Here is an 18,861-nt window from a genome sequence, read left to right on the forward strand (position 1 = left end):
GATCAAGTACTTTTTTCTCTTAATTTCTTTATTAAAAATTACTATCCAATTAATATGCTTACACGCTTCCTTAGGATATAGCTTTTCTTTTTCTAATCCGGCTTCTAATTCGTTTAATTCTTTCTTAAGTTGTTCTATAGTTTCATAATGCCTTTTAATAGCTTCCCATCTTCTATCCAAATATTCTTTCCAAAAAGTATTTAATTTAGAACACTTAATTTGTACTCTAGAACTCATAACTTTAATTCTAATTCTATTTGTTTTTTCCATATTCTTTTCTGAAATCTTTTTCTTGTTTCGTTGTTATACTAATCAACTATGGATAATTCTTCATCTTCTTTAACTTTTTCAGATATTTTGGAGTATAATATTTCGAGTTTATTTTATCGTAATTTTCAGCCTTTATATATTCTAGTTGGTAGGTTTTATGTTCGTGGTTAATTACTTCTAATTCTAATTCTAGTGTTTCACTATATATTATTTTAGGAGTTATGTTTCTGAATTTACTAAAAACTATACTACCAAGTTTATTCATTAAATTCGTTGACTTAGAGTTCGTATCATTTGTTTTAAATCTTTTATTTCATTACTTTCACTAGATGTTTCACCTGTTGTAATGGAAATTGGTTTTTCTATACGTGGTATCCAAACAGATGGTAATTCTAAAGTTGATTTCTCTTTTTCGATATATCTTTGGCTAGTAAATACTTTTGGTGTTTCTAGGCTTAATAGAGGTTCAAAAAGTTTATCTATATATATTCTATCATCAGTTTTAAAAGTAATACTGTGATGAGAATTTGTTAATGCATAATTAATTTGATATGTAACCATAAAAGGGTGATTTCCTTTATACATAAAATTTCTTCTTAATAATTCATATCTTATTGTAATGCTTTTATTTAGATCTTTATCTTTCAGACTTAAACCTAATTGAATGTTTACATCGAACTTAATTTTTCCTTCAGCTAAATTTCCTTTTCCTTTTGCTATTATACTTTCATGTTTATCAATTATTCTATCGTCTCTTAATTCTAATTCAATAGGTGTATTACATCCCATGAAGGTACTTTTGAATATAATTTGTATGGTTGATATGTGTACATAAGCTATTTTAGTTCTGTCTTTTTCATTCATTTGTTTAATTCTGTCGCTTATTTGTTTTCTGTTGATTATAGGAATTAATATATCTCCTTTTGTTTGCTCAATAGGTACAGGTTCTTCTTCAATCATTTTTCCAAAATAAGTAATATTTTTTCTTGAGAAAATATCTTTAATTTTTCTATTATTATCAAAGTTATGTTTTTCAGATAATGTAAAATTTATTCTTCTTATTGCTTTTCTGTTTATCATGATATCAGCTATGAAACCAGATTCATCTTCGATATCATTAATAGTGGTAATACCGTCTATTATTTCATTAGATACTTCCTCTTGAGTTTTAGTCATTTTGTTATTTAAGAATAAGTTTGTAAGTATACCTGAGTGTTTTTTCTTGATTGTCTTTGATGCAGAATTCTGAAGGTGCAACTGCTTCTCTAGAATCGTGCTGCTAACTCTGATACCAGGATCTTTTACAACGTTCTTTTGTGCGGAATTATATTATGTTTATATTAATTTAGATCGTGAGGATCCGACTATAGTTTGCTTGAATGTTGAATAAGATTGTTACGTATGAATTCATGAAAGAGTAAATTAATGTGCCTAACTTTGATTGAGACATATGCCTAACTTTATCTTTTTGGATAAGTAAATGGACGATTGATATGATGAAGGATTTATGTGCTAAACGTATACTGAGGTTATGAATATATATAATGCTTGGATAGGTGTCGCTATTCAGAATCGGTTAAGACTCAACGACGGTGTCGCTATTCAGAATCGGTTAGGACTCAACGACGGGGGCTCTGCTATTCAGAATCTAAAAGACTCAACAGAAAGAAACCAGTGAGGTTTATTATCAAACTTAACCTGATTACAAATGACAACCAAGGCTTCCTTTTATAGGCGAGCCATAATACTATTTACATATGCTCTAGGACCCACGCACTACGATCGATTACATTATTGATCGTTTACATTATTGATGTGGCCCGCGCACTTATTTAACTTTAAACATAAACCATACACGTTATCTTACATTATTGGTTCCTATGGCCCACATGGACAGTACATTAAACACACGTATTTACATACAATAATTACAAGGACACGTTACATAATGTTACATTATTGATGAGGTCCACTGGGGTCCACTTATATATTCATTGTTATCTTTAGTCTACATCCCCCCCCCCAACAATATGAGAAAGGTGCCATGGGTGGATACTTCATGGCAGGAATGAAATTGTGTTTTTAATATGTAGCCAACGAGGGTTGAACTCCTGACCTCCCCTAAAGGAAGTAGACCACCAACCACTGGACCACATCACAACTTCTTCTCATGTGATTTGCTAACAAACATAACTTGTTCAATAAAATTAATCAAACATCTACAATAAAAACCATCAACCATAGTAGATACTATGTCATTTACCATTCAACAAAAACATACATATGTTAAAAAATCTCGTGTACCAAATAACATATTTGTTAACACATAAAACGTTCAACAAAAATACAATCTGTTTTTTTTTCAACATAACACTTCACTTTGATTTTGGTAAGGACTCATTTGATTTCGCAACCCGCTCAACTCTTGATTTTTTTGCATTCACAACAAACTTCCTATAATCTTCTTTTGGATGAAATCTGTTAAACATATTTGCACTTTGAATCATCGCCAAGGCATGCGAATTTTAAGAATGTGTTAAAATTTTTGCTGCATACCTAACTCTCAACTTCCTTAGATGATTTTTTTTTTAACCAACGATTCCGGAGCTAGTTTCTCCTTCCAATTCATATCGGGTGTGTCTTTGAATCTGTCCATGTGATACATGGCAAAAACTCCACAATCAACAACATTATCTCTCGTTGTTCATGGTATCTTGATTCTATGTAGATGCATGTTTTTAATCATCATCGCCATTGGATGATTTTGCATTTTTAGATGCTCGCCAAGGCAATGTTGCTGGAAAAACAAATCAGAAAAATAAACATCAGCTTTTCAAAATCACATGTGCTAAACTAACATAATCTCATTTTAGTTCAATACTTGTGATTGAACATTGTAATCACATGTGATTGTATAATTCAATCACATGTGATTGAATAGTCTAATGACATGTTCGCTGAAAAAAATATAAAGTGCTAATACATATATGAAATATTATACATTAAACAATATGCAGAAAACATATTTAATATACAAATAAGTAATTATAAAAAGATAAACTAACCACAAGGTTGCAGAATTTGGCATATTTTGCGTTGAAGTTTGACACCAATGAAGCGTTGTCAAGTATTAAGAGCGTTGGAACTTTCAAATCAAACACGGGGACAAAGAAATGATTATGTCTGCAGACTGGGAAAAACACCTGTTGCAAAGAATTAAAATAAAATAACAAATTTTCAGCATACAAAAATAATTGATTAGTATATTACAGCAAAAAATAAACTAAAATGTAAACTAAAATAACATACCAGATCAGTTTTGCGGAAAGAAATATCCTTGGGATACAATTCAAACAATGATGAGGCATTTTGTTGAAATGACTTTAGTTTATCTTGTTTTTTCATCTTGTTGTCATACATGTATGACCACTGTATAAAATAAACGAAAATATATTAAAAACTGTAACAAATTAATGCAAACCCTCATGTAATCTTTATTTTTAATTATTAATAATATTGCTTTGCCTTAAAAAAAACAAATTAATGCAAACAATAATTATGATTGGCATGCAGAATCACAAGTGATTGACATGCAGAATCACAAGCTATTGGCATGCAGAATCACAAGCGATAGTAATAAATATGAATAAGTATAAAAAATCATGTGATTATGTGTTTACAATCACATGTGCTTCTAAAACATTAAGATTTGTACAGTATGATATATGTACCTAAAATCTAAAAGTTAAAACTTACAATGATCGACGTTGGAAAGAAAAACTTTGTTCGCCTGGCTGGATCTCTATACTTTCGCTCGTGATTTAGTATAAAACTCCAGGTATCAATCACACAAGCCTCAACGTATAACTCTGGACAAAGTGATTCCAACGTCACACGATGAACATTCCAACCAGCATTTTTAACTTCAAATATAATTTCACTAAAAAAATACAATAAAAACATAATTACTATATGTCAAATAGTGATTCTATGTTTAGTTAATCACTTGTGATTGAAAAACATAATCACTTGTGATTGACTAACATAATCACATGTGATTGAATGATATAAAGTGCGAGTTAGATTAAATAGAATATTAACACAACAAAATTTAAAAAACAATAATTCTTAAATTCCAATAATAATATCACAAGAGAACGAGAAATAAATATAACATTCAAAAAAGTTAAGTTATTTACCTTTTCTAAAGCTCAAAAACACATCATGTTAATAGCTCTTATGATCGGGATGATATTGAATCAAATGCCATTGAAGATTTGCTTTATGGATTTTAATATACCTCATCTGGTAAATTTAGCAGCAAACAAAGAATAACAAAGGATAAATTTTGATCTAACCGAAACAACAAGATCCCCTACAAGAAAATCAAAACTAATCAGATTAAACGGGTCAAATACCGATTAATCGATCAACACCCGATTTAACGTTCAACCTAACCAGTGGTCAACGACGGTCAACGAAGATAAGAGATTTGAGAAGGAAGAAGTTAAAAGAAATTAAGAAAGCTGAGAAGGAAGAGATCTTGAAATAAGGAAGAGTTATTGACCGATTATATGAAGAAAAAAATTAGGGTTTGGGTGGTGGCGGCGGCTGAATTAAAACAAGAAGAGTGGGAGTGAAAGTGAAGGCTTGAGGAGTGAAGGATTGTGGGTTAAATAAAGAAAAGGTTCTATTACTCAGTATTTTATTTTTTTATCATCTGTCCAGTTGTCTTTTTCTTTTTTTTATGGAGTATTTGTTTTATCTGTATTCTCTTTGTTTGTTTTATCTTTATCTTTATTCTCTTTTGTTTCTATGGAGTATTTTCTTTTTTCCCCCCTACAAAGTAGCTATGATTATTATTGAGATATCAATTATACAGAGTACATCTTACAAAGAGTATATGGCAAACACTATACAATATTTACATTAGAATAAAACTAGTTCTTGAACCCTCGCTTCACGCCGGAGGTTCGGTTTTCAATGTATTTTATAGCGTTTAGTTTGTAAAATTATTTTGTGGCTAACGATGATATCGTTGAAGCGCAACTCGAGTCGAACTAAAAGGTATAACCCACGAAAGATTTAAATGTTATTTTAAATTAACAATATATGTGCATCTCTGCGTTTCGCTATAAAATTTTCGGCTTTTAAAAATTTAACGCAAAATCAACATGTATGAAAAGTACGTCAAATATTTAGCGTTTTTTTTAAAAAAACGTCCGTTTTGCGTATAGTTAGTGACATTATGTTCCTAAAATTATTTCGAGTTTAACGATGGTGTTGGAAAAATTTAACTCGTTGCGAGCGAGAAGATATGATCCGTTGAATATTTGGGTGGAGTTCATTTAATTTTTTTATTATTAAAATGGTTATTTGACGGGGGTCGTTTTGAATTTTTGAAAAAAGTGTAGAGGGATTTATTGGTGTAATGAAATTAGTTAAAATTTAAAAAAAAAATGACGAAAATACCCCTGATTACTATTTACCATTTTTGTCTATTATTAAATAATAAAATAACATTAGCAGCTTCATTTGTGAGATTGCATGAGCTAACCAATACCCATTCTGGAATGTGCCGGAAATTTGTTTCATACAAACTAATCCCTTGAGCGTTTAATCAATAACAGACGCTATAATTCAAACTTTTAATTTTAGCGTTAGTTATTAATTAAGAGTTTGAGAAGTGTACAAAGTCCAATAGTATCTTGCAAAGTAAACTACTGTCATATGCAAGAATATTGTAACACAATCATCAAAAATAATAAAAACTCTATTGTATCCAATAACTATTATGTTTGTTGGTCTATGTTTCTTGCTTAAAAGGCACTAAATAGCATGATGGCATCATCAAGAATCATTAGGGAAGATTCTAGCACTTTCGGTTTGTCAACGATCTGCTTGCGTGTTTTAAACACCTCATCGCCAACGGTCAATTGGAGACTCTGAAAATGTATATGCATATATAAGACATGTATCATAAACGACATATATACATATATGAGATAATTGAAGTTGATAGAAGTCTTCATACGTCTTTTGCTAGTTTAAGCTCATGAACAAGGCGGAGTCTTAAGTTGAGGGCAGCATGATACATGTCATCTAAAGTTTGTTCACAAATAGCACGCTTATTCAACTTCCACAGCAAAATTTCCGTCTTTTGAGCATCGATTTTTATTCTCTGTAAGATATCATTAGTATTAATTAAAATCTGTCAAAACAAATATGATCTATATATATATATATATATATATATATATATATATATATATATATATATATATAGAGAGAGAGAGAGAGAGATTGATTTAATCAAGAGGGAAGCACTTTTTTGGGGGAAGTGGGTGGAAGTAATTTTTTTCCGTTTTTTGAAAAAACTTTGTTCACCAACATTATAGATTAGATGAAAATATGAACATTTAATAAAGACACTTTGTGATGAATGTCATTATTTTGGCGAGAAAACGCTCGAAGAATAAAATAAAAACATTCAATGCATTGAATGTTTTGCTGCTGAGTTTTTTTTAAGGGGTTAGAAATTAGGGTTTAAAAATTAGGGTTTAGAAATTAGGGGGTTATAAATTAGGGTTTAGCTATTAGGGTTTAGAAATTAGGGTTTTGGGTTTAGAAATTAGGGTCTAGGGTTTAGAAATTAGGGTTTAGATTGAATATTTTAACACGAACGGTTTAGAGTTTAGGGTTTTGGGTTTTGGGTTGAGGGTTTACGGAATCTAAAGTGGGTTTGGACCAGAAACTAGCAACTCAAAAGTACCCACAAACATTCATTAGCCAGTACCTCCATGTGCAAAACGTCATCTTTCCATAGCTGAAAAAGAATCTTTAAAGCATCTTTCTTTTCAACGAATGTAGTGCTAGATATCTAAAAAAAATTAACACATGAGTAAATATACAAGTATTATTAGTCTATTTCACAAGTATATTATCTTAAGCTAAAAAGAGAGAATAAGAGCCTTAAAAACATGAAATTGCACGTTGTCTAACTTCAGCAATTATTAACACTAGAAGGGTTCAATTGTTTAATCATACATGCACTCATTTGGAAGACCTGCATAGCATCTGACAGTAGAACGAATCATCATATGCTAATACAAAGTGACAGAATAAACAGTAAATACATATAAGTTTATAGAATTTTTTAATTAATTAATTTTTTTTTTTTTTTTTTTTTTTTTGGACAACTGATCAATAAGATGTCTCACACACACAAAAAAAATTACCTTATCGGTATCATAAAGCCTTTCACGTTCTGATAGTAACCTGAATATCCTATAAGCTTCTCTTCCATATTTTTTCAGCACAATAGATTCGACCTGCAGAAGATAACATGTGTTAGGACTTCAAAAATATATTGGTAAATTTAGCCAAACTTGTATAGTATGAATTTTAGCAGTAGACAACAAATCAAATAGGTTGAAGTACTTTTTTTTTTCAATATATAATATACAACATTCCCACCTCATACTGATTCGCCTAGTTTTGGAAACATTTTTTATGTACCATTGATTTATGCATAATCTTCAGTTTCCATCCATATCAAAAGTTACAATTATGACCTATTCTTTGAGATATCAATATTGCCATCTTTAATAAGTAAATAGAAGAGAATGAACCTCCTGGGCTTGAGCCTGATCAATAAATTTCTTCAAATCTGTGTAAAATATCAATAACAAATTAAAACACATTAACAGGTCAAACAGGTTTAGTAGCGTGACGACAAATAAAATGGGCTTACCAATGCCATATGTTTCGTCTAGCCTGATTGTTGGGAGTTCACAACCCAGCTGGACAAGGGAAGCTCTAACACGCTCTAAAGTCAAAGTCCGGCCTTGTTGACTTTTCGTTGCTTCCGCATATATGGTTTCCAAGGTAAGGGGAACTGAAGATAGAAAAAACACAGAATACTAAAATGTAAAAAAAGTAAAATAAAAAAATAATAATTATCAGTTGATATATATTTTACAGCAAAAGATAAATCTAACCTGTTTTTTCCATCTTGACCTTAGTTTCATCTCTTCTAGTTGCCTCAAATATTGCATTTAAAACGATGCCGACTACACTATCCATACGTGTTGTCACATGGGAAACACAAGACTATACACCACGTATATGATGAATCAGACCATATATATAAAGATTTCTAACAATAAATTGACCAATCTCAATAATTATGCAAGAAAAACAACCTTATGACGAAGACGTCGAACGAATTCCTCAAAATTCACACGCCAAAGAATTTCTTTATTTCTATTTGTAGCCCAAACTTCTGTTTCGGGTTGCTTGCGCTATAAAGTATAATGTGTCAAAACGGGTTGTTTTTAAGAAAAAAACTAAAAAAAACAAAGATCCATATCTACCTTTTGCCCGACAATTTCGGTTGAAGAATTTTTTTTATTATCGCCATCAAGGGCCCCGTTATTCCATGTATCTGCTTCAACTAAAAATCTTATTGATTCCATTGAAGCCTCAGTCCTTAGTGCACGTTCTTCTACAGTTCGTGTTACATCACCTATCTAGAATAATAAAATTTACTCTATCGATAAATGCGATACACGTGTGTCTCTAAGACATAATTAGCAACATATTTGACACAATTTGTTCAAATATTTTATGAAAATATTCCTAATTAGTTCAATTTTTTTCGTCACTACAGGGAAGCATCTAAAACGTATTAATCCAAAAGGATATAAAGATCTAGAGTTGATAAAACGATAGAATTTTTAACATTTATCACCTCTGATGATGGAAGAAATGGTTCGTGAGCAGGGCATCTTTCGATATAGCGTGCCTGAGCAAGTTTATTGAAGTTTTCATGTATTACATTAACAGAAGTATTATTATCTGCATGATAGCAAATAGATTTTAGTATATTTAACAGAGTTCTATTTGAAATCTAGCGGAAATAAGATAATCACAGGACTAACCTCCACTTGGTTCATCAACCTTATGCTTATCCATATATCTATCCCTAATCTGATTCAATGATAACCTACCATGTTCAAGTAATTCTTTGATAATCTCCATGCACTGCCGGAAACAAACAAGCGATATTGTCAAACAGAAAGTTATAAAACAACAACACAAAAGAAGGTACCACAACCAACTTACTTCTTGTCCATATTCATCTGAAACTATAGCTGAAAACTTAGGGAACCTCATATGGTGGATGATATTGTCATGTAAGGCCATATACTGAGTTACATCCTTTGGTGCTTCCCCAAATCCACCTGCATACACATATCTCTCATCAGTTTATTGCCACATATATACAAAATCTTTTTATTTTAATGTTTTAAATTGTAAAAAGGCAATTTATCAAATTCTCTATGATTAAATAGGTTCTAACTTCAAAAAAAAAATAATCTATACGGACACTTCAACAAAAAGAACCAGTCTACTGACTTTTATATGTTAGGAGAGTTCTAAAATACCACGCGGGCTTGCCTGAGTGGCCACCGAGTTGCCCAATGAAGCACAACACCCGGGTTCAATTCTCGGCTATGCCAAATTGTTCAAAAAAGGGAGTGTGACTAGAGGGTGCGCATAATTGCGCAATTCACCCGGTACCAGGTCTCGCGCGGGGGGTTTTGATTACCCGAGGTTTTACCTTCTATGGGGGAGCCAGCCAATGTGCTCGTTCATAGAAGTGTTTCTCGCTTACCCAAAAAAATAAAATCCCACTACATAAATTTCTATTTTCAAGCTACTACTAAAAGAATTGTTTAGGTGAAAACCTTAATACAAAAATACAATCTAAATTAATCAATCAGTTCCTCATGTGATTTGATATAATCAATAACAGAACCCTAATAATGATTTTAAATATATAAATATAAACTGAGTACCTGAATGTTGAATAGTGAATGCTTGAACACAATTATGTTGAATTAACGTAAGTAAAGCATTTGTGACGTTCTGTTCACTGAGCTCTGCATATCGTATCACTTGCACTAACGATAATGTTCCTTTACGTAATAGACATTCGCATACTTTCTGCAAGTAAAGTTTTATGTTGACAAAATTATTATTATTAATTATAATTTAAAAAGACATTGTTATTATAATAATTAGGTTTTAATAGGAACTTACAGAGACGGTTTCGCCGAAATGAGTAGCGATGAGATGGACGGCGAGTTTAATTCCGTGCGGCGACGCCATGTTCGGTGGTTGTGTACGGCGGTTGGCCGGAAAGATAAACGCAACAATAGAATGGAGAAAAAGGTATAATTTTTTATGTATATATTAAATTAATACTGTAATAATGTAAATTTAATTGTGTTAGTTTCGTAGCATCGTGGTAGATTATTGAACTTACGGGTCTAAAAGTCACACTTTCGAGCCCAATTTCAGTGTTATTTTTAGTTTTTAAATATCTTTTTTCTAAAGAAGGAGCTAATGATATCTACAGGATTGCAAAAGCTAGAGAGCGTAGGAGGAGGGATATAGATAACATCAAGTTTATCAAAGATGAAGCCGGTCAAACCATAGTGAAGGAAGACGAAATTAGAAAAAGATGGGAAGGTTATTTCTCATCTCTTTTCGTTGGAGGGGTACCCGGGCGCCAAGAGGAACCGCGCGACTGTGGTATAGGTCAATTCCAGAATAACAATTTCTGTAGGAGGATCAGGCAGGAAGAAGTTAGAGTGGCACTACGAAAGATGGGTAGAAACAAAGCTGTTGGACCAGACCAGATTCCAATAGAGGTGTGGCGGTGCCTGGGCGATGATGGTGTTAGGTGGTTGACGTGTCTCTTCAATAAGACGTTTAGAAGCTATAAAATGCCCACTGAATGGAGACGCAGCGAGATTATCCCCATCTTCAAAAATAAAGGGGATGCCCAAATCTGCGGTAATTACAGAGGCATAAAATTACTTAGCCATACCATGAAGCTTTGGGAGAGAGTGATTGAGACTAGACTTCGACGCGAAACTACAGTTTCGGAAAACCAATTTGGTTTCATGCCAGGGCGCTCTTCAATGGAGGCAATTCATATTATAAGAAGCGTTATGGAGAAGTATAGGGAGAAGCAAAAGAGCCTAGAGATGGTTTTCCTTGACTTAGAAAAGGCCTATGATTGTGTTCCGCGAAAGTTAATTTGGAAGACCCTAAATGGTAGAGGTATCCCAAGTAGATATATTAGAGCAATTATGGATATGTACGAAGGGGCGAAGTCCTGTGTTCGGACGCCTGTGGGAAACACAGAGTATTTCCCGATAGAAGTAGGCTTGCATCAGGGATCTGCCCTAAGCCCTTTTCTTTTCGCTTTGATTCTCGATGAGCTGTCTCGAGGAATACAAGAGAACATCCCATGGAGTCTGATTTTTGCCGACGATATTGTGCTTGTAGCGGATTCCAAAGAAGAGCTTAATAGAAGACTAGAACAATGGAGGGAGGCCCTAGAACAAAATGGGCTAAGGATCAGTAGACAAAAGACGGAATATCTTAGGTGTGATTTCAACAGTGTTGAAGATGAACAATACGCTGGAGTGAATATCAGCATTGGGGACCAGATCTTGCACCCGCAAGATTCCTTTAGATATCTAGGCTCGGTCCTCCATAAATCGGGGAGGATAGATGAAGACGTGACCCATCGTATTAAGGTAGGTTGGTTGAAGTGGAGGGCAGCGAAAGGGGTCTTGTGCGACAAGAAGATTCCACTCAAATTGAAAGGGAAATTCCTCAAGGTGGCAATTAGACCTGCCATGTTGTACGGATCAGAATGTTGGCCAATGACGAAGGCCCAAGAGAGAAGGATGGAGGTGGCCGAAATGAGGATGCTTAGGTGGACATGTGGCAGGACCATGTTAGATATGATTCCAAATAAAGTGTTTAGGGAAAACCTTGGAATCGGAAGCATTATCGACAAGCTAAGAGAAGAACGACTTCGATGGTTTGGGCATGTGATGAGGCGACCACGAACTGCCCCGGTTAGGAGAGTCGAGGCACTCACGGTCGACGGCGTTAGGAGAAGGGGTAGACCTACTCGTAGGTGGGTGGATAGACTAAGGCTCGACATGAAGGAGCTTTTGTTGACCGAGGACATGACTTCTGATAGGAATGCGTGGAGGGCTAGAATACGAATAATCGAGTAGGGTGCGTATTTTTTTTACTATTATTATTATTATTATTATTATTATTATTATTATTATTATTATTATTATTATTATTATTATTATTATTATTATTATTATTTTTATTATTATTATTATTGGTAGTGCTACTCTACTATTATTTTTATTAGTACTTTTTTATTATTATTATTGTTTGTATTGTGTATTAGCAATATTATCTCTTGTATCATTATTAGTATTATTGTTATTACTACTACTACTACTACTACTACTTACTTTATTATTATTATTATTATTATTATTATTACTATTACTTATACTTTCACTATTATAGTACTATGTATTATTATTATCTTTCACTATTACTACTATTACTATTACTACCTACCATTATTTGCTTTTTACCATTATTATTCCCTATTATTAGTATTTGTATGATCAATATTAATACTATTACTATTATAATTTTTTACTATTACTATGTACTTTTATTTGCATATTACTATCGGTATTAGTATTATTAGTGTCTCGGTATTAGTATTATTAGTGTCTGTATTATTATTAGTATTGTGTATCATAATTATTAATTGATTGTGTATTTGTATTTGTTTTACAAATATTTATTACTATTAATATTTATATGAACTATTATTATTACTATTATTGTATTACTATTACTATCGTTTTTATTAGTTTTATGTACTATTATTATTAATATTAAATGAGTTTGTTTTTGGTATCCTTGAATATGGTTGTATGCTTGCTTGCTTGGTTGTACGTATGCACATAGGCTCATGTAGGTGGTTGTGTGATGTAGGTACGCACATTTTTTGTATGTTAGTTCGATTTTATATGTATGTATATATGCAGGTATGTATGTTTGTATGCGGGTTTTTACTTGTCTGTAGGTGTGGAATTTTCACTCACGTATGTATGTTTTGCTAATAGGTTTAGGTAGGACTTGGTACGTATATTCGTATACGAATGTAGGTATTTTTTTTTTTTTTTTTTTTTTTTTTTTTTTTTTTTTCATGTTTTTAGGCTTATGTTTGTGTGTATGTATGGCGGTAGATATATTTTTATGTATATTTGTATTATGTATGTACGTATGTATGTATGCTTATGTAGGTGTATATGTTATGTATGTATGGTTGTATGTATGGTTTTATGCATGTATGTATGTACGTAGGTATGTTTCATGCATGTACGTAGGTATGTCTTATGTATGTAAGTAGGTATGTCTGGTGTACGGTTGTATGTAGGTTTATGTATGTGTGTATGTATGTACGTTTGTATGCATGTATGTATGATTAGGTGCTTCGCATCGTTCGGTGCATCTTGGGACTATTATGGCCGAGGACGACCTTCCTTGTTCTTGAGCTTGGTTGGTCTCTTTTAGTTGGGTGGTTTCGGGGGTGTCTACCGTAAAGGTGCATGAGTGGTTTTTGGTTTGCTAAGGGTGGTTGGCTCTTTGCTTGCGCAACAACTTCCACCCGGCATGCCCTCGAGTTGCCGTCCATAAGGTCTTTTGGCTCTACTTTTTGAGGCAACGACAAGCGTCGTTTTAGTGGCGTCTTGACTGCCGCTTAAAGCCTAAATTGATTTTCAGGCAGACTTTAAACCCATGAAAATTTGATTCTACCATTTTCATGGCGTTTATCTTTTTTTTTTTTTTTTTTTTTTTTTTTTTTTTTTTTTTCATTTTATTTTTATTATTATTATTTATCTATATATTATTTATCTATATATTTATTTATTTTATTTTTACTTATCTATTTTTATTTATTTTTTTACTTTTTTTATTTATTATTTGTATTTTATTTTTATTTTATTTTTTATTTTTATTTATTTTATTTTATTTTTTTTTTTTTTTTTATTTTTTTTTATTTATCTATCTATTTAAAAATAAAAAATTCTTTTTTAGCCGGAGGTCCTCACGGAAGCAATCTCTCTACCCTGGAGTAGAGAGGGGGATGAATTTTCTTTACTGTGGGTGGAGATTTCCTTTTCTTGACTCGTGGTTAAGGAAACGACTTCTCTTCTATTTTAGGGTAGAGGAAGGATTGTCTACATCTTACCTCCCCCATACCTCGCAGGCGCGGGATTGGGTATTGTTATTGTTATTGTTGTGTGTTAGTTCGTACAACAATTTCAACCATTTTTTTTATAGCAAAAAGTAATGAATGTTTATATTTATATAAAATGAAAATTTCAAAAATTCTTTAAGTAATTCTTAGTACACAATAGTATTGAGAATAGATTCCATTCTATTTTTTTTTTTTTAAAGATCAAACTTTATTATTAAAGAAAATATGGTACAAGATACAAACCTAAATCAACTAACATCACAAGGAGCTCGAGGCTATACATTACAGACTCGAATACTTATGTATCTAACACTACCAAAATATAGGGGCCCAAAACAGTTAGCAGGAAAAAACCCTTAACCCTTTTTCATAGTCGAAGGTGAGATGTCACTTGAAAAAACAAACTGGTACGGTACGCTTTACAGTGCTGTCAAAAGCAGCGACAAAGTAAAACGCAACGCCACATTTGATCCCAAACTAAGACTAATCGAAAAGGAGGAGGATGAAAAAACCTACCAGCTAGCCGACCCCCTCTTTTGGTGCCGGGTCAACATCGGCAACTAATGGATTTGCAATCCATTGTTGTCAACTAATGTTGAAGTGTCTTCCTCGACAACTAAGCCATTCAAAACTTTTTGATTGGATATCCGAAACTATTTTTGGGGCACACGAATTGGATTTTCCAAACACGATTTCGTTTCGATTTTTCCAAATGTGGTAGCTTGTGATCCAGATTATGGCTTGCCAAATGGTAGCACCCGTTGAAGTTTTGAGGTTTTGATTTTTAGCAATCGATAGATCAGATAAATTGGAGATATTGAGCTGATCAATTTTCCACCACGAGCGGATACGATTCCAAATTTCCGAAGCTTTGCTGCAATTTATAAGACAGTGTTGGAGGGTTTCGATGTCGTCATCGCACACAGGGCATCTCGTAGTATGAAGATCAATGCCTCGGTTGTCAAGTTCGGTTCTTACCGGAAGTCTATTTTGCTTTGCGCGCCATATGAATATACCGATTTTTTGAGGAATTAGCTTATTAGTCTCGGTAGGAACCGAAGTAGGAGATGAAGAAACTTCCAAATCAGTCAGGACATTGACAAGGGACCTGGGAGTGAATTTGTTGGAGGAGCTGAACTTCCAGCACCACTCGTCACCATTTTTGTCGGAGAAGGAGCAAGTTGTGATCATCGAAACAAGTTTATTTAATTCTGACTCAACCCGCCATTTGGGCTCAACAGTCCAGGCCCAACGAAAAGTAGTAGTAATGTCGGTTTTTGAAACTCTATCTGCTACAGTGGCACTTTTGGAAGATTCAATTCGATACAGTCTAGGAAAGGCGACTTTTAGAGGTTCATCACCGCACCATTTGTCTTCCCAAAAGCTTGTTTCGACCCCTTTACCTATCACCTTAAAAAACGCATTAGAAATATCGCACCCTAATTTGCTTAGGGTGCGCTCAACATTGACAATATTAAACCAAGTGCGGCCTGAAATTTTTTTTACATTATGGTCAGACGATGTGGAAAAACACCCCAACCCGCCGTTTTTCCCATATATGCTCTTGATTACCCGGGCCCAAAGGGAGTTGTTATTGTTAAGAAACTTCCACCACCATTTTATTAGAAGTCCAAAATTTTTATTTTTTAGAGATCCTACATTTAGTCCTCCCATGTCATAAGGTAGTAGGATTTGTTTTCATTTTACCCAAGCTATTTTTGGATCATCCGAAGTCCCACCCCAAAAGAAATCACGACGTAAGCCTTCTAGTTCATTTAAAACTCGTGTAGGTGCTTTAAAAAGCGAAAAATAATAAAGAGGTAGGCTATTGAGCACCAATTGATTAAAGTGAGGCGCCCTCCAAATGAAATTGTTTTGGCCTTCCAATTTGATAAGCGTTTTTTGAATTTATCTAAAATAAGTTGCCAATTTTGATGAAGCTTAAGGTTGGCGCCAATGGGAAGACCAAGGTATGAAAAAGGGAATTTACCTTCTTTGCACCCGAACCACTTAGCTAGCAGATTTAATTCAGAGTTAGAAGTACAAATACCGTACACACTACTTTTACTTAGATTGATCTTAAGCCCTGATAATTCCTCGAAACACTTAAGAATTTTCAGTGTATTTCTTACCTCTAATTTATTCCATTTACCAATGATGATCGTGTCATCCGCGTATTGCAAATGGGACACATTAACATTATCGGATCCTAACTCGACACCTCTGATTATTCTTTCATTGATGGCAACGTTTAAGAGATAGTTCAAACCTTCACTTGCAAGAATAAAAAGAAAAGAGGAAAGAGGATCTCCTTGTCTAACCCCTCTTTTTGGGAAAAATTGTTCCGAAGGTGATCCATTTATGAGAACGGATATTGAAGTAGAGGTTAGACAAGAAAGGATCCATTTGATCCATTTAGCCCCGAAACCCATGTAATCCATTATGTCCGACAAGAAATCCCAGTTTAAACAATCAAAAGCTTTTTCGAAGTCTACTTTAAAAATAAAGCTTTTTTTTTTTTTTTTTTTTTTTTTTTTTTTTTGCTTTGAGTTCATCCACAGTTTCAAGAGCAATGAGGATGCCATCAAGAATATTTCGATCCTTAATAAAAGCACTCTGTTCATCACCTATTAATTGTGGAATAACTTTCCTGATTCGATTTGCAAGAATTTTAGAAAGTATTTTATAGTAGCTCCCGATGAGGCTAATGGGTCGATAATTGGAAAAGTTTAGCGGGTCGTTAACCTTGGGAATGAGAGTGATAAAGGATGCATTGCAACCATTAGAAATAATACCTGACTCCCAAAACCAGTTGAGTGCTATCATGAGATCTTCTTTGATGATGTCCCAGAATTTGATGTAAAAAAGTATGTTGAAGCCGTCCGGGCCCGGAGCTTTGTTTGACCCGCAAGATTTAATGGCCTCTAATACTTCTTTTTCGCTAAATATAGATTCCAGGTTCTCGGCTGTGGAACTGATAATGCTAAAAATGAACATATATTTCATAGCATTATCCCTCAAGAAAGACAAGCTTTTGGTTGCAATTGTTTTATTTACAAGTGATATTCGTTTAAATAATAAAAGGTGAAGACAAAAGACAGATTCGACGAATTGAAGACGCAAACGACCAAAAAGTACAAAGTACAATCAAAGTGGTTCAAATTATTGATGAGAAACGTCTCAAAATTACAAGAGTACAAGACGCAAAACGCAAAGTACAAGATATTAAATTGTACGCAAGGACGTTCAAAAATCCGGAACCGGGACCAAAGTCAACTTTCAACGCGCGACGCAACGGAGCGAAAATTACAAGTCAACTATGCACATAAATATAATATAATATATAAATAATTCTTAAAATTATTTATATATTATATATATTTAATAAAATCGTCGGCAAGAAGAAAACAACAACATGTGAGCTCTCCCAGCTGGCCATGCGATCGCATGGCCAGGAAGTAGAAATGTCATGCGGTCGCATGACCCCAATATGCTGGCCACATCTATAAATTTCGCAGTTTTTGGCCAAATAAAACACATCTTTTTCTTTCTCCATCTCTCAAACGTGTGTGTATATATATATATATATATATATATATATATATATATATATATATATATATTATAATTTTAATTTTAATTTTAATTTTAATTTTAATAATAAGGGTATGTTAGCGAATGTTGTAAGGGTGTAAGTCGAAATTCTGTCCGTGTAACGCTACGCTATTATTAATCATTGTAAGTTATGTTCAACCTTTTTAAATTAATGTCTCGTAGCTAAGTTATTATTATGCTTATTTAAGCCGAAGTAATCGTGATGTTGGGCTAAAATATTAAAGATTGGGTAATTGGGTTTTGTACCATTATTGGGGTTTGGACAAAAGAACGACACTTGTAGAAATTAGACTATGGACTATTAATGGGCTTTATATTTGTTTAATTAAATGATAGTTTGTTAATTTAATATAAAGATTTACAATTGGACGTACCTATAAATAACCATATACACTCGATCGGACACGATGGGCAGGATATTTATAAGTACTAATAATCGTTCATTTAACCGGACACGGGAATGGATTAATAGTTAATGGATTTATTAAAACAGGGGTGAATTATGTACAAGGACACTTGACGTAATTGTTAACAAAGTATTAAAATCTTGGGTTACACGCAGTCGATATCTTGGTGTAATTATTAAACAAAGTATTAAGACCTTGTTACAGTTTAAGTCCCCAATTAGTTGGAACATTTGACTTCGGATATAAGGATAATTTGACGAGGACACTCACACTTTATATTTATGACTGATGGACCGTTATGGACAAAAACCAGATGGACAAATTGAATAATCCAGGACAAAGGACAATTAACCCATGGTAATAAACTAAAATCAACACGTCAAACATCATGAT

The 18,861-nt window shown here is 33.2% G+C and overlaps 2 protein-coding genes across 2 annotated transcripts; both read right to left on the minus strand.

Annotated features, from left to right (window-relative positions):
* Positions 1 to 2,632: 2,632 nt before the first annotated feature.
* LOC139904502 (uncharacterized) lies at positions 2,633 to 4,577 on the minus strand. Its single transcript, XM_071886420.1, has 5 exons — positions 4,470 to 4,577; positions 4,027 to 4,210; positions 3,580 to 3,699; positions 3,336 to 3,473; positions 2,633 to 3,067 (listed from the first exon to the last, which is right to left on the minus strand). The coding sequence occupies exons 3-5, from the start codon at positions 3,688 to 3,690 to the stop codon at positions 2,975 to 2,977; spliced, it is 342 nt and encodes a 113-aa protein (XP_071742521.1). The 5' UTR covers positions 3,691 to 3,699; positions 4,027 to 4,210; positions 4,470 to 4,577; the 3' UTR covers positions 2,633 to 2,974.
* A 1,355-nt stretch (positions 4,578 to 5,932) lies between these two features.
* On the minus strand, positions 5,933 to 10,508 carry LOC139841836 (uncharacterized). Its single transcript, XM_071832030.1, has 14 exons — positions 10,378 to 10,508; positions 10,134 to 10,281; positions 9,397 to 9,515; positions 9,213 to 9,315; positions 9,023 to 9,129; positions 8,646 to 8,801; positions 8,475 to 8,573; positions 8,271 to 8,382; positions 8,024 to 8,167; positions 7,902 to 7,939; positions 7,509 to 7,601; positions 7,067 to 7,150; positions 6,305 to 6,451; positions 5,933 to 6,215 (listed from the first exon to the last, which is right to left on the minus strand). The coding sequence occupies exons 1-14, from the start codon at positions 10,444 to 10,446 to the stop codon at positions 6,090 to 6,092; spliced, it is 1,545 nt and encodes a 514-aa protein (XP_071688131.1). The 5' UTR covers positions 10,447 to 10,508; the 3' UTR covers positions 5,933 to 6,089.
* Between the last annotated feature and the right edge of the window lie 8,353 nt (positions 10,509 to 18,861).

The sequence above is a fragment of the Rutidosis leptorrhynchoides genome, chromosome 4, assembly GCF_046630445.1.
Source record: "Rutidosis leptorrhynchoides isolate AG116_Rl617_1_P2 chromosome 4, CSIRO_AGI_Rlap_v1, whole genome shotgun sequence".
NCBI lineage: Eukaryota > Viridiplantae > Streptophyta > Magnoliopsida > Asterales > Asteraceae > Rutidosis > Rutidosis leptorrhynchoides.

Bases quoted from the DNA above. Each gene is read 5' to 3' on its own strand.
- LOC139904502 (XM_071886420.1), bottom strand. From the start codon at position 3,690: ATGTATGACAACAAGATGAAAAAACAAGATAAACTAAAGTCATTTCAA. The intron at 3,474-3,579 runs GTATGTTATTTT...TCTTTGCAACAG, and splicing joins CTTTCCGCAAAACTGATCTG to GTGTTTTTCCCAGTCTGCAG. The intron at 3,068-3,335 runs GTTAGTTTATCT...TTGTTTTTCCAG, and splicing joins CCAAATTCTGCAACCTTGTG to CAACATTGCCTTGGCGAGCA.
- LOC139841836 (XM_071832030.1), bottom strand. From the start codon at position 10,446: ATGGCGTCGCCGCACGGAATTAAACTCGCCGTCCATCTCATCGCTACT. The intron at 8,574-8,645 runs GTAGATATGGAT...TATACTTTATAG, and splicing joins CCGAAATTGTCGGGCAAAAG to CGCAAGCAACCCGAAACAGA. The intron at 8,168-8,270 runs GTTAGATTTATC...TTCTATCTTCAG, and splicing joins GGTCAAGATGGAAAAAACAG to TTCCCCTTACCTTGGAAACC.